Source organism: Gambusia affinis, linkage group LG18, assembly GCF_019740435.1.
Source record: "Gambusia affinis linkage group LG18, SWU_Gaff_1.0, whole genome shotgun sequence".
Lineage (NCBI taxonomy): Eukaryota > Metazoa > Chordata > Actinopteri > Cyprinodontiformes > Poeciliidae > Gambusia > Gambusia affinis.
In genome coordinates, this window is record NC_057885.1 from 15,632,637 (window position 1) to 15,648,588 (window position 15,952).

At 36.7% G+C, this 15,952-nt stretch overlaps 1 protein-coding gene across 8 annotated transcripts in view; it reads right to left on the reverse strand.

The window, feature by feature from the left end:
* Positions 1–1,439: 1,439 nt before the first annotated feature.
* The window catches only part of kcnip4a (potassium voltage-gated channel interacting protein 4a), a 138,206-nt gene continuing 123,693 nt past the window's right edge, over positions 1,440–15,952 (reverse strand). For all 8 annotated transcript variants that reach the window (XM_044096782.1, XM_044096784.1, XM_044096777.1 and 5 more), the window contains 7 exons: positions 14,553–14,677; positions 8,063–8,132; positions 7,506–7,576; positions 5,720–5,827; positions 4,031–4,135; positions 3,864–3,926; positions 1,440–3,763 (listed from right to left, as the gene is read on the reverse strand). In XM_044096782.1, coding sequence (XP_043952717.1) covers positions 3,716–3,763; positions 3,864–3,926; positions 4,031–4,135; positions 5,720–5,827; positions 7,506–7,576; positions 8,063–8,132; positions 14,553–14,677 — 590 coding nt within the window. In that variant the 3' untranslated portion in view covers positions 1,440–3,715. The remainder of the gene's footprint in view (positions 3,764–3,863; positions 3,927–4,030; positions 4,136–5,719; positions 5,828–7,505; positions 7,577–8,062; positions 8,133–14,552; positions 14,678–15,952) is intronic.

A 15,952-nucleotide genomic window follows, 5' to 3' on the forward strand; every position in this document is an offset into this window, starting at 1 on the left:
GATCAATTGTTTTAATACAAAATGTTTTGTCTAGAAAAATGATGGGGAAAACAGCTGACTTGACAGTCACTGACACACTACACAAGGAGTTTAAGTCACAAAATGTCAAGTGTCTGGCTGTCCATAAGGTGGATACGTACAGATAATGAACCACAACCATTCAAACCATTCAAGCTAAAATCCTTGAATATCTGAGCTCTCCTCTTGAGATGCTTATAACTGCCCTTTTCACCAGGGACAAATTATTTGCTAGTGAAAGCTGATTTTTAAAGTAAACTTTTTAAGTTAATTAGACAAAAACACATCTCATTAGTTTGTATTAAAAAAATAAAATAAAATAAAATAATGACCACGAAAATAAACTGCAGGCATTGGAAAACATTTGAATGACCCAAGCGCTGAGTCCTAATTTCCATGCGTGATAACCTGGTGCTACCACAAGGGGGCATGAGCTGATCTTTATTTAGTTTGAAGCAACTCTCAGCTGCTTTTTAACCTGAAAATCAAAATATGTTAATATAATTCATTATATTATATGGAATAACTTTTTATTCTGTATACAGAGGTGAACCCTTCGTATGATCGTTACTTCATGGACGATTCTTATTTTCACAGACTGAAAAAAACAAGTGGTCAGAAAATAATCAATGACAAGCTATGATGATATTTAAAATGGTGAATCCAATAAAATCAATGTTGACCAACTCAGTGCAACTAAACCTTGTTCTCTGTTGTGACACAGCCTCCAAAAATCAGTGGCTCGCATCAGTGAATAAATTAAAATAATATAAATTTTACTATTTAAACTCAATAAATAAAAACGAAAAACTCAAAGCCATAAGAAAAAAGAAAAAAAATCTTTTACTCAAAAGAAATGTCTATGAAGATAATTAGTTTTAATTTTAATACTTCAAGTCTAAAAAAAAGCTAAAAGTTAAATACATTTAATAACTGTTATAAAACAAAAACAAAATAAATGTTTTAGTTAAAATTTAAGATTTTGACATCTTAAATGCCAAAATTAAAATATGCTTAAGTTCTTAAGTGTACCTGCATTTACATATAGTTTGGCGAGTTTTTTTTGTTTTCAAATATCTAGGTTGTTGTGTGAGAGAGAAACAACAGAAATATTGTCTAATAAAAACCAATCAGTACATATATAATGCCCAGACAAGTAGTTTCCATCCATTAGATTGTTACCCAGCATGCTTAGCTTTTTCCTCCATTTAGTGCCGCTCAAATCCTTCACTCAGGAACCAATCACGTTGATTCAGAGCCAGACGTTGCCCTGCAGGGAAGGAAGGAGGAGAAGAAAACAGCAAAAAACAACTTTGCAGACAACAAAGAAATAATGCATCAAATCTGAGATCACCCACCAAACTCTAGTGGTTTTTACTGTTAAGGCAGCAGATTACAAGAACAAGTCTGAAGACCTGGAATTCCTCAGAGAGCAAGTTTTCATTTAATACTGTACAGCTGACAATTGTTTTATACAGTGACCATGACCTGGAGACGACGCTGCCGAGAACTCCTCTACATGAGTAGAAGAGTAAAAATCAAATAAAAACATGTTGATGCTTTACAAGAAATTTACATACATCATGTCAAAAAATACATCAGAAGCAGCTTATCCTCCCATTTCATTTTTATAAAGTTGCTGTCATCTCGCATGACAATGGTGGTAAAATCTTGCTACAGATGCAAATAAATTTGCTGCAACCTCCAGTAAAGATATCCAAAAGACCTGTAAATATGCAGATTTCTTTCATTTGCAATCTGGAAATTCTGTAGAAATGTCCTGAAATGAAGGTTTGGATTCCTTGTGATGATTTTCAAATTGGCAAAAGAATCTCTTAAAAATTTGATCTTAGCAACTTTGCAGTTAAAGTTAAACTGAGTTTCTAGTTTTTAATTTGTAACAGAAGAGTATTATACCTCCTTAGGTATAAATATGGCGTGACATATTAGCTGCTCTTCAACATGGGAATGACTTCATAAGACCTGATGTAGTTACAAGAAAAAACTATTCACCTAAACCTGCCCATATGTACAGTTGGAGCAAAAACCAAGTCACCAAATCTCTATAACCATGAATGCTATACAGATAGCATGCTTGTCTTACCATCAGAGATGTAAAGATGGTGTTTGTTAAACTCTACAGGGGTTTTAACTGGAAATGTGCACTTTGACTGGATGAGTCTAACCTTCTTTATTTTTTATTTTTTAGCAAAAACCACTCCAGGTGGTTCTAGTGTGCAGCTCAAGATGAATATCTGGGGGAAAAAAAAAAAAAATCACCTCTTTAGGCACAGTGGAGGTTCTGTGATGCTGGGGGCATTTTTGTTTTCCACCGGACTTGGAATGTCGTTAGAGTCTAAAGCATCTCGAACTATTTGAATTGCAAGAATGTGAGATTTAAAATGAGTGATATACTGAAAACACAAAATATAGCATCAGTGGCAGTTTTTGATATGGTCATTATGGGCCTTTGCTCAGGAGAGCATTAGAAAGAGGGCGGACGAGTACACTAAAAAATCTATTGTTTTTAATCCGTCAGTTGTGCATTGAATAAGTTTTCTGATGTTTTTATGTAGATGGAGTCATTCTGTGGTTCAGCAGGCAACCCTACTTGTTGCTCAGGAGCAGGGAGATCAAGTCTGTTACTTTACATGGGTAACTATGCCTGACTGGGAAATTTGAAGAAATGATCACTTTGCAAACAGTAACCATCTAGTCTAGTCAAAAGTGCATGCTAAACACTTAAATTAGAGATTACAAACTCATTCAGAAACATCAAAGCTGTTTAAATAATTTGAAAGTGTGATTCGCTCATCATAATAGGATTTCTTGTTTAAGAAGAGTTTCACATTTTAAAAGGTATAAAAGCTAAACAGCTGAAAAATCTTAAAACAGCTGGGCGTTTTGTACAAACAGTAGATAGCCAAAAAAAGGAAAATGAGGAATAGGATCTTTAGAGTGTGAATGTTTTATGGCATTCTTGGAATCAACATAGTCCTGTTAAAGGCTCTATTTTGCAAACATTTTCGGCTGTGGGATTGTGCTACTGCAATAAGAGAATAATTTGTTTTAAGGCTTTATATACATCTTTACCAGGAGTACCAACAAATTTGTCCACGTCTGTACCCCTGTCCTTAAGTTATGGTCCAATTTTGACATCAATACAATCTTTGTGTTGTCTAGTTGGCAAGTAAACATGAGCAGAATTGAGATATTTTCAAATAGACCACTCATCTAATGTCATATCTTTGAATGTACATCTTAAAATGGTACAACTTGTTTTTTTTTCCCTCTCTAAAGTAAGAGTAAAATCACAGACCACACTCGTCTAAGTCAGGTAAGAACACTCTGAAACTTAGAGCAGGTTGTTCAATATTCCTAAATCCGTGAGTCACAGTGATTTCACTTGACAGTAAATAAAACAAGGCGGAAAATTAGAATTTTATGTGATTTTACTTTACCACATTTTTAAATATCAATTTGAACCCCATTTTGATATATTAAAACAAAAGATGAATTCCAGAGTGTTCCCAACATGCTGCCTATTTCTACTTCTGGCCCAACAGTAATAATGAACAAGATTTTATCTATGGTCAAAAGTCTGCATAGCACACTGTACACAGTATGAGTCCAAGTCAGTAACTGGGCCATGCGAAAGATGATGTTCCTCTCCAAAGCTCCGGCTGGCGGCCAAAAGTTAGAGAACGTTTTCAAAGAGATGCATCGATCGCATGATGTTTTCATCCTGGGGATTATGAAAAAGAAAAGCGGAGACAATATGATGGACAACAGTGAGTTTAAGCCCAACAGTAGTGAAAAGTCGGGGAGTGGGGGATCCAGCTTACATTTTGGCAACAGTCAATGAACTCGTCTATGGTTACCACGCCATCTTTATTTTTATCCATCTTCTGTTAGAAAGGGAGGATAGAAAAGATGAACAAAACAAACACACCGAAGCGGGGAGGGGGCCTATAAATACAGAAAAAAAAAACAAACAAACAAAGACACTTGCCTGGAAGAATACTTCTACATGCTGACGAGGCGTCTCCTCTTTCAGGACGGGATATGTGCATTTTCCCATCATGTCGTAGATAGCCTTCATGATGTCCAGCATTTCCTGTCATGTGCACACACAAACAAAGCCCTAAAATGTTAAAAAAACAAACAAACAAGAAGATGGAAATAAAATTTAAACTCTAACACAAATTACTAAAAAAGAAACTTTTGTGGTTTTCCAAAGCAAATAAAATTTGAGAATAAAGGTTGTCAAACTGTTCCCTTACTGTGGTTTTACTTTCGTATGCAGCTTCTGTCAAACTATGTTTACAGCAGTGACTTATTTTTCCTCAGTGTCTGAGCCAAATGAGTGATAAATAATGCATCAGTATAATGACTTTACTTCCAGTCACCACATGCACCATTAGCTTGAAGTGAATTTTAAAGGCTAAAGGATATGAGAGGACTTTTTACTTAACTTTCTGCTTCTTCCTGAGAAAATTGCCACAGAAATAGTCACCTTATGAACACGCATTCAAGTTCAAGAGGTGACTATTTCTTGTATGTTTATTGTCCTACTTATTGATGGCAGAGTTTGGTCTTCTATGTTCAACCTCATTGCATTTCTGCAACTTTTGTCTGTGTTCATGGGATTTAAAACCCAAACACAGCTGCATAGGAAAGGTTACAAAAAGTAGTGATGTGTCTTTTAAATCACCCTCCATTCAACTGAAATAAACTTTACACATTAAAAGTATCGACAGTGATGTTGCTGAAGTACGCCCAGTGTGAAGGAGACTGTGGATTATTCAGACACTGTTCAAGGCTGGGAGACATCATATAAAATTGAAGCTCATCAACAAACACTGAATTAACAGTCAAAGTTTTATTCATGCTCATTTAATCCCTGTGTGAATTACATCTGCTGGCAGTAGCTTTTCATCCAGAGCCAGATAAAGCAATCAAGTGCCAGACACTTTGGTTTTTGTCCAAAAACTTCAAAACTGTTGGCAATCCTTGGAGTGGTGGCTGTTAAAAGTTAATTATGTCTTCATAAGTTTTGTTTATTTCTTGCAAAGCACTTTGAAATATACGTCTTGTGAAAAGTTGCAGAAATAAAGTGGAGAGTTCTGACTTGTTTAATAATCAACCTCTGCTACGGACTAAGCGGAAGGGACATGAACATGACATAAATAAAACCCCGGAAATCTAAGAGACAGGATATTTCATAACAAATCTACGGTAACTGTGGAGTTTTACAGGTTACTAAAGTGTTAATCAAAATACTTGATCTTGATTGGCTGACGTCAAGTCAAGTCCATTAACAGAGCATTTTAAAAACAACCAAAGCTAGCAACAGTGGATAACAACTTAACAATATTTAGAACAGAACAAAGAAAGAACAACATAGAATCTCTATGTAGATGAAAAAAGTAAAAAAACAAAAAAAAACAAAGACCCTCCCAAACTTATGTTAGATATGTGTTTTCCTAAATGCTATTATACTGGCTGAAGCATAAAAGAGAAAAAAAACAAAACAAAACAAAAAAAACAGATAAATTGGAAACATCGGAAATTAATATTAAAAAGCCAAAAGGTTGGAGCCACTGATTAAATCCCCGAGATTGTTCGAAACCAAGGATGTTTTGATAATTTATTCCTGCGGTCTTCATTCATTAAAAGAGATAATTATATCATAATGTACCTCTTTAGTGATGTATCCATCTTTATTGATGTCATAAAGGTTGAAAGCCCAAATGAGCTTTTCCTGCACTGTGCCTCTCAGCAGGATCGAAAGCCCCATAACAAAATCCTGGAACAGAAACAAGAACTGCTTACATGTGTACAAAATATCACACCAGGAAAACAACAACAACAACAACAAAAATAACACTGCAACACACATCTCAGATTTAAAATCCCATGAGGTAAACTAAACCAGCCTTGATGCCTCTACATTTCTGCTAGCGCACACAATCCACGTTGGTTATTAATTAACGATGAATGATGAAACGGCAAAAGTGGAAACGCTATAAATCAAAAATACCTCATTATTCAAATGATCAGAAAGTTTATGTTCTGTGTGGAACCCCACAGGGAATCACTGTGTTTCTGCAGAACTGACCGAGCAAAAAGCAAGAGGGGGGCTTTAGTTTGGAGTGATGACAGCTCCTCTGTCCTAATAAGCAAATATCTGTCCCTCATAAATATTAATAAAATGCTGCCAGCATCACAAGTAAACTTGGTGGGGCTGAATAAAAAATGATAGAAAAGACATTTTTGACTTGATTCTTTGGAGAAATTCAGCTCTAGTGTACTGATGGACTTTATAATAATTAAGTCAAATGTTATTTGAGTTCCACCACTACTACTTAAGTACTACAAGTATTACTCTTCAACACGCAATTTTTCTGGGGTGAATTTCTAGCCTAATAATTTGGTTTTCACCTGATACATTGAGTGGCCCAGAAATTTACCAAATAAAGGAGGGGTAGAAGTGTTACCATCCATTAATTACATCATTTATAAATACATATTTACATATTAGATAGCTCAAATTGAGTGTAATATATGTTGAATAAGTGGAAAAAGTCATCAATATTTCTATAAATGTAAATACTTTATTAAAAACACAAATAATTAAAAGTGAAATTAACTGACTAGAAATTTAATTCATTTGAAGTTTAAAAGGATGTATATTTAATTCAATGTTGGTATAAATATTTCTGATTTAACTTTCCACAGTCCATCATCAGGCAATCTGAATTGCCACTGTTGCTAATCACATAAACCCCAACGGAGGATCAACTCGACCGGCACTTTCAAACAATGACTACGACAGGTCGTCCTGGAAGATGAAATAAATTCATGATATGAAGCAACATGGAGGTCCAAAGGTGAGTTAAGAATCGTTTTTGTTATTAGCCATATGGGCAGTTGCCCAGGGCGGCGTTAGAAGGAGGAGTTGCACCACATGTTATAAAACATAACTTATCTTAGCTGCAAACTTTCCACTGCTTTCATGAATGTGCCGTCAACAGACAGTTGGTGCTCGTGTTGAGAAAATGCCTTCAGCTTGCTACTAAGAAATAGGGAGATCAGGCATCTACTGTGGAGATGCTGTCAATCACACTCTGCACACATGGGGTGATGCTCAAGATACTTTATGTATCTTTTCTTTGTTTTATTTCTCCCCTGTCTGGGGGCTTTATTTAGCAGTGTCCATAACTATCTGGAACATTTTAAAAACTATGCTTATTTTAGGTACTGTATATGTAAACTGGGACCATTTCTGTTAGTTTATGTGATGCAACCAAAACCAGAAGGAAATTCTGCAACAATAGAGAAATTCATTAGGGCTGAAATTCATTTCGCAAGTCAAACAAAAAAGCCTCGCATACAATCCACATACAAGGCTACAGACTCCTGTAAAAAGTAAAAAGGGTATTAAAGGTACGGTGACATTTGTTTTTTAAATTGTTTTTGCTCACCTCAAAGCTCACAGAGCCATTGTGATCCGTGTCAAACGCGTTGAACAGGAAATGTGCATACGTCGAAGCATCTATAAAGAGGAAAAAATACACAAAATCAAAAATCATTCGGGACCATTATAGCTCATCTAACATCAAAAATAGCACCTTCTGATAACAAGAAAATAGTTCAAAGCCTTATTATTACTTTCTTTAGTAGTTATCTGTGCAGCTTCAAAGAAAAGAAGCTCTTGTAGAGAGAAGAAGAAAATGCAGACTTGGAGCTGAGAGTTTTCTCCTGGTTTCCTGTGTGGGGGAGCTTATGTGTTTACTGGTCTGCCTGTCTTCTCTCTGAGTGCATGAATCAAAGCCTCCTAATGCTTCCTCTATTTTTCCTTGAGTGGGAACAATAATGATGAAAGCTGAAGGCTGCATATGTAAAATATAATCTCGTTTTTTTTAAGCATTGGATTTGGTTAGAATTTAAGTACAACGGACTTGATGAGACAAATGAACTTGTTATTAAAACAGGTCACGCAGGAAATGGGACGTAGTTACGTCCTACTCCGAGTCTGTACCTCCTTGTGGAAAAAACTGTGCGTAGATATCTTTAAAGGTTTCTTCATTGACGACGCCACTTGGACACTCCTGAAAGACAGGGTGAATTAACAAAGGTCATTTCCCAATCATAACAAAGACCCTTTTCTAGTTTGAAACGTGGCTCTAAACACATTTGCACTGAACAAGCTCTTCTGAACGGGAAAGTTTCGATTATTTATTTTTTTCCTCACTTTTCTTCTTTCTGGGCCTCTTTGTGCAGGCCATAATCCCAGCCTAAGACCAGTGGCATTCAACTGCAAACCCTCCACACCTCAACAGAGATTTTATCTAGAGCCTTTAGAAGCCACCCACCTTTGCCGGTGGCATTCACTGAAAAGACATTTATGTATCGCCTCCAAGAAAGACCCTTTTGTGCCATTTTAGAGAACCAAAGATATTGCAGATGACCTTGGTCAGAAGCAGAGTGCTGATGAAGAAAGTTCGTTTTTGCAGGCTCGGTTTGGCTCTCTTGCTGCAAACCTGCAGCACACTGAACATTTAAAATATAAGGAGATGAAATGGAGAGAACAAGGTCAATGCTCTGAATATACTTGAGATTTTTCAGAGTGGAAACCATTTATTTTGTTTATTTTGTTTTGCATGTAGAAATAACCAAAACGGAGGTAGTAGCTGTAAACTTAACAGCAGCATAGATCACTGATGGAAGAGATGCTGCCATGTGATTGGCTGATTCATAATTGTCATTAAACAACTATACAGGCATACTTAAAAAGGTAGTAAGCAATTAACATTTAAATCCGTGGGTTATCACTGAGGTTACTGTGAAGAGCAGGGTTTTGTCACTGGCTGACATTCTGTCTGGATGAAGATAAGCTGGACATTCATAAAGAAAATAGAAAAAAACAACAGCAAAGTTTGGATTCAACTACTTGGCTGCAAGGTTCGGTACAAGCTGGAAAATGTGAATCTGTTCTCTCTAGAAGGCACTTCTAACTCCTCTCTCGCATTAGCAAATAACTGTGTTCATATTTCACCATTAGAGAACCCTGAGCAACAATGGTGCGACTGTCAAGGCTAAAAGGAGAAAAAAGCTGCTGCTCTGTTGTGAGACTTCAGTTTGCTAAACATTAGATTCAGTAAACAAGTCATAAAGCTGCCAGGAAAACATTGTTCTGCAAACAACCGAGACCAAAATAGAAAGCTTTAAGGAATCCTAAAGTTTGGAAGAAGACTAGACTGCATTCCAGCAAACACAGGGACATCTGTCTACGAGCTAAATCTCATAAAAGAACCAGGAAGGAAGGCAAAACCTACCTCTCCTAACAAGGAGAATGAAGTTAACATTTTAGAATGACAAAATAGAAGCAACAGTAGATTGTCTGAAAACCTGAAGTGTCACTTTAAAAGCTGACAAGAAAGTCTGGCTGCTTGAAAGAACAATAGAAATCAAAGATGACAGATGTCTCAACACCGCAAAGATTTTCCAACTATAAAGCAATGCTGCTGTGGCTGAAATGAGTGTAAAAAATATAAGAAAATCTTTGAGTATAAGAAATTTGGATTTAACCCTGCTATTAATTACCAGCTATGGTCATAAAATTTAGGAAAAAAGATGAAGAAATAAAAAAGTAAAGATTAAACATTATAGTTCTGCTTTGAACAAGTGTTTTGTGTTTGGATTCTCAGAGAATAAGAGGAAGTTCTCTGCACAATTCCTCTGAGACCCTTTTGTGTCTAACCCACTTTTAGAGAGAGGATTTTTTTTTTTTTTTTTTTAGGTAAGACAGAAGTCAGGGAAACCAGGGAAAGACAAGTCAGCCTTAATATTTTCCATCAGTCTACAGGAAACTGAGACATTCATTTATCTGGCCATTTTCAATGAAGTCCCTTACTGATATCTTCTATTTTTGATTTTATTTCAGACTTGGAACATCAAAAAAACTTTATTATGAACAGAGTAAATGCAAAATGCAGGTTTCAAATGATGTTTAGGGTAAAAAAAGACACCCATAACATATTTATTTTAGAATACATTTCACTAGCCATCACAAAGACTGATTACTGCAGAGCACGTAGAATCAAGACAACCCTTCAACTCAACTTCTCTGACAGCTGGAAGTAGAATAAAAACTCAAAAAGCAAATGAAGAATATAGTTACTGATATCTATCAGTCTGAAAAGTGTTTCAAATGCATTTCCAGGAGCATCGAGATTCAAGTGGACAAGAGTGGGCGCCATGGTCAATAGATGGAGAAAATATGAAACAGTGGTGAAGTTTTCCATGAGACGACAAATACTTAAAGAGTGGCTCAACGACACCATCCAAGGACTACTGACAATGTGGTGCTACTCATGTAAGCATGATTTCTTCTCTCTACTACAAATACCAAAGGAGAATATATTACTTCCGGTTTGTGACCTCAAGTTCAAAGTTCAGGTCGGGAATGATCAGAAAGTTCATCTCTAAATTGTTTAAAACACAGTGAAGGTTTTGTATTGGCCGCCAAGTAGCATTTTCAGTTCAAGAACATCTAATATGCCTGGACTAAAATCCTCAACACTGATATAAAAGATCATAAATGCTTTATAACACCTGGGCAAGTTGATGGCAGAAGGGCGATTAGGCTGCTTTAACATTACTCCGGTTAGTTTGAATGACTTTATTTCTCTTAATAACTGAAATCATAACGTTTTTAATTTAACTCAGGTTATCATTGAGGTTGAAGTTTGTTTTATGACATTAAACACTTAGGAGAGATTTAAAAACTCAGCAAAGCAGAAGGAAATTGCCTCATAAGAATTCCTCCTCAATCTGATTCAGTCAGAAATGATGTTACTTTAAAAAAGTCTTGGATCTGGCCAGCTCAGAATTTACATTTTATTTATTTAGTTAGAACATGATGAATATATAAAATCACACGCATGAACAAGGAACATAAAAGACACAATAATCTTAAGATGCTCAAAAAGCAGTGGAAAAAAGTAAGAAACTTATGAACTTTTACCCCATAAACCCATCAGATATTTTCAGATGGACCCTCATTATTATATCAAATAATAATAATAAAAAAATTTCTAGACTTTGTATTTTAATTTTAACATAATTTGTATAATTTGAGGATATTGAGGACAAAAAAATGAGATTATCTTGTTCAGAGCATAGTTTCCAATTGGCCAAATGTGAATGAATATTTATAGAGATGATGGGATGTTTACCCGCACAGTTTAACCTCACTTCACCATGCACTTTAGATTACAGCCTACCACACCATTAGCACGCTAATGTATCCTGCTAACTTAGCCTTGCTCTGGGTCCTCTGCTTCCTCTGAAATGTGTGGCTCTTTGTGACAAACATTTTGGGAACCTCAAGGTCAGCAATCAGAGTGATGTTTTACTGAACAACACCAATGACATAATTCATCAGCGGTTACATTTTATATTTTTATTCTCGTGACGACGCTCGTCGGAGAGGCAATTTATCAACTGAGTGCTGCCTGCTGGTCATCAAGTTATGATTCAGTGCTCTTGCAATTCAATTTGAGGTTAATAGTAGTAGCTACCTCATCACGGTTGGCCACAACAGGATTGCAATGTTCTAATAGCCTTATTTTGAATGTGCTTAATTTTGTAATCATAAATGTAACCATAAACCAAGAACAAACAAGAAATGACTATGTAATTAATTTAGTTTGCTCATATCTCATTGATATTGTCAGCGATTACAAAGAACTCAAAAAATGTATGTGTATTTGTTTGGCATGCTTGTTTTCCATGATGAGCAAATCACAAACACAATCTCTGAAAGACAAAACTGACCAGGAGTGACATCTGGGAGCGAAATCACGCTGTGAACGGAGACATCGGGAACAATGCAACACAAATTGAGAGCTCTTAGTCAAGTGATTGAACTGGTGACCTCAGGTGATTTCCAGCAGCAGAGGTCAGAATCAGAGGGCTTGTTTTGTTCCCCATTAGGTTCATTTCCAAATCTAGAGCTAAAGCTCCGAGAGGCTGCTTCATAAAGTCACCTGTCAAAATAAACGACCTCCGTCTGCCACCTGCATCAGAGGCATTCGATTTGCCTCGAATCTCTGGACAACAAGGACAAAAGGGGCCAAACTTCTCATCATGGGAAGCCAGCCAGCTACTATTAGTCTGCTGCCCTTAAAAGCTCTCCTTCCCTCTGCCAATGACACCAGAACAAGACAAAGTGGAGCTGTTTGTCTGCAGGGCTTCAACGAGGGAGAGGGATGAAAAACATTCAGCAGCAGTAATCCGAGTGCCATCACTACTTGCTTCTTTACAAAGACTTTTTCTCAAGCATAATGTAATTATACAAGAGGGATAAATAATGCGTAAATAACATTAAATAATATTAGTACAAACTATGGAGTCTAAGTGGAAAAGAAAAGCCTGAGAGAGACTGATAACGCCAAGTTTACCATCCTTTGGAGGAAAGCATCAGTAGATTGGCTTCATCATTGTTGCTCTCACAGGTAGATGCACCAACTCTGCAGAGTGTTTGAGCAGCTTTGAGGCGGGTTGAGTTATTGTTTCAAACTGTGCACAATTCATAGTCGTATTTTTTTTGCACTTCAAAGATATTATAGTCGCCCTGTAACTTATTGTGCAACAACCTCAATTTATCAGCAAACTGTGTACTTGGTAATTAAGTGGGAACAACTTGTTTTCCTTACTGCATTTGTCCTACAAGTGAGCTTGTTTGCAGTCACGTCTTGAGTTACAAGTAGATATTGCAATGCATCATGGGATATGAGCAAGTGCTACTCTATGATTGATGCTCATGACTTTCCTCTTTAGGGCTGTTAACACACACCTGCATCCTCCTGACCAGCAAACTGCCTAAAAGCCTTACTGTTGTAGGTGATCTCAACTGCAGCTTTTCCATTTTAGCTTCTATTTTGCTAAGAAAAAAAATTAAACAATACAATCTATTATGAGTTTTCAAACACCAATGGCTAGGTTTAAATAAATTTCGTAACAACCAAAACATCTGTAATACGTCCTGATACAATTTCTTTTTAATACTTTGAAATATCTTTTTTTATATTTTCTCTCTTTACATAAGCTGGGCTAAAGCTTCATATTCACATCTGACAAATATCCAGAATTATTGACATGATTTAGTGAAGTGATGTCAAACTCCTGTCCTCAAGAGACATGTAGTCCTCTACAGCTTCTAGACGTGTCCCTGGTCCATCACACCTGAATCAAATGGCTGCATTACCTCCTCAGCATTTGGTCAAGTTCTCCAGAGTCTTCCTAATGACCTAATTATTTGACTCAAGTGCGTTCAAACGAAGACGCATCTAAACATTGCAGGACAACGGCCCTCGAGGGCTGGAGTTTGACACCTGTGATATAACGGAAGAGACGAAAGTAAATCACAGAGTCCAAGATGCTTGAGATGAAAGTTTCCACATCACCTGCTGATGTTGGTTCACTGTGTTTTATAAAACTGGAAATCAATGGAAACTTTGAGATTTTATGGTTCCCTGATGACAAGCTTTAGGAAGACGCTAAATTCAATTTCACACTGCCAGAAGTAACCATACCTGGTTTATCGACCACCTTATCGATGTACTAGAGTGGTCATAACCCTCACTTGACCTAAACCCAATAGATCATCTATGGACTATTGTCAAGAGGGAGATGAAAGACACTAGAGCAAGTAACTCAGATAAACAGTATTAAAACCCCCCAGAATTGCAGAACACTTCAGAAGAACAACAGGCTGATTTATCCATTTTTAAAAAAGCCAAGAGTGAATGTATATTGCGCTGTACATGAGCATACTGGGCTACCATTTCAAATCTAATTAGGTTTAGAGGCCCAAAAAGTTGTAAAATTGCCTTTTTTTAATTATTCTTTTAATGGCTGCCTATTTATCTACTGGTTCTCTGTCAGAAACTAAAGTGATCAATAGAAATATGCAATGATAAAAGTAAAGTTGTTTAGAAATAGATTAATACTAAAAGCACATTTTTCATGTCCAAACTAATGGGATCGGGAATAGTCCTTTCTGTACTTATCCAGACTTGGGAAATGATCAAAAGTAATTCCAATATTTTTCAGTGTTTTTAAAGACTGCAGGGATCCTGAAACTCTAACCTGAAATACTAATAAGTAATCTGAACTATTTATCCAAAATACAGTTAATAATGGAAAGTATACTTTCAGGATTAGATTAAAAAAGACTGATTAAAAGTAGTAAAAGTAGTAGATTAAAAGTGTACTTTTAAGCACAATTGGTGCAAAATGTAAAGAATGCAGCAAAGAAAATTAGGTATGTTGGTTTAGGGAACTTGAGAGGAAATCCTCCAGTCAACCGTTGCAGTGGAGCTTGTGAAAGAATAAATCAATCAAAAAAAAAAAATCAAAGACAGGCAAATGTTTTAGATATGCAGGAGAGAGGGCTGCTGGAATAGAGACGAAAGACTAGTGCTGTACATATAACATAGCTCCACAGTGGCTGTATCACTTACATTCTTGAAGCCGCGGTAAAGGATCTGGAGCTCCTTCCGGGAGAATCGTGTCTGAGCCTCGAGCTGCTCCAGGCCCTCGGGGCGATGACGGACTGCAGAGAGTTCCAGCTCATCTTCAACGCTGTCTGAAAGGGAGAAGGCGCCAACGGTCAAACTAGATCAAACCCTCACTGGAATAAATCTGCAACCAGGAAAGCAAATATACAGCGCTCTGCAAAATTATTAATGAGCCAAAAACTTTTTTACATTTTAGCAACAGCACAATCCAGGGTTTTTCATAGACCAACAAAACGTGATGCATACACGTGAATAGAAAAGAAAATGAAACTTCCACCCCTGATCTGATGCGCACACATAAAATTTAAGCTCAATCTAAAAGTCACCTTCTTTGTTAAAAAAGTCCACATGTGTTTAATGTAATCTCTGTATGAATTCAGTTGTTCCGTGAATCCCTCAGGTGTGTAAGAGAACATTGGTAAACAAACATCATGAAGATGAAGGGGCACAGCAAAATACATTTGTGATTAATTTCAAAGCACAGATGGGACATAAAAGGCCTATAAAATCCAGTTTGGTTAGATTAGAAATAGAAAGATTTTAACCACATGAAATAATAAATGAAGCATAGTGGTGACAGCATCATGCTGCGGGAATTATTTTCTTCAACGGAGTAGGGAAGTTGGTCAGAGCTGATGAGGAGATGAACACAAGTCAATCATGGAAGAACATTTTTTAATAGGCTGTTAGAGGTGTTAAGATGACCTAGTCAAAGTACAGATCTAAATCCAAGTGACAATCTGATTGAACTTGATTTTGCTCAAATAAACCGGCATAAAAAATGTTTGTTACAAACTCCAAAATATCTGTAGCAGCTGTTTTAGCAACATTTGACCACCAGGGGTTGAAAGCAAATGAACAATTTAACAATTTTTATTGAGGCAACCATTTTTATCCAATTTCAAGAATGTGAAGATGTTCTAGAGCAGGGGTCTCAGACTCGCGGCCCGCGGGCCAACTGCGGCCCTCGGGACGATAGTTTGTGGCCCCCACCTTAATATGAAAGTTTAATGTTAGTGTGGCCCGCGAGCAGTGATGTCAGTAACGCGTTAATTTGTAATGCGTTACTGACGTCAGACCACTTTTTTCAGTAACGAGTAATCTAACGCGTTGCTATTTCAAATCCAGTAGTCAGACTACAGTTACTTATCAAAATCATTTTTGCGTTACTATCTTCTTTTGTTATTTAATCGTATTTCCTCTACTCGTCTTGTCGAGTGACCGACGTCTCTATGCGACAGAAATGTAAACAATGGAGGGAGATGCGCATTTTGTTGGTGGAAAAACTGGAACTATTTTGAGATTCTGCCGCCAAGTCCGATTATTATAAGCGGCTTTGGGCT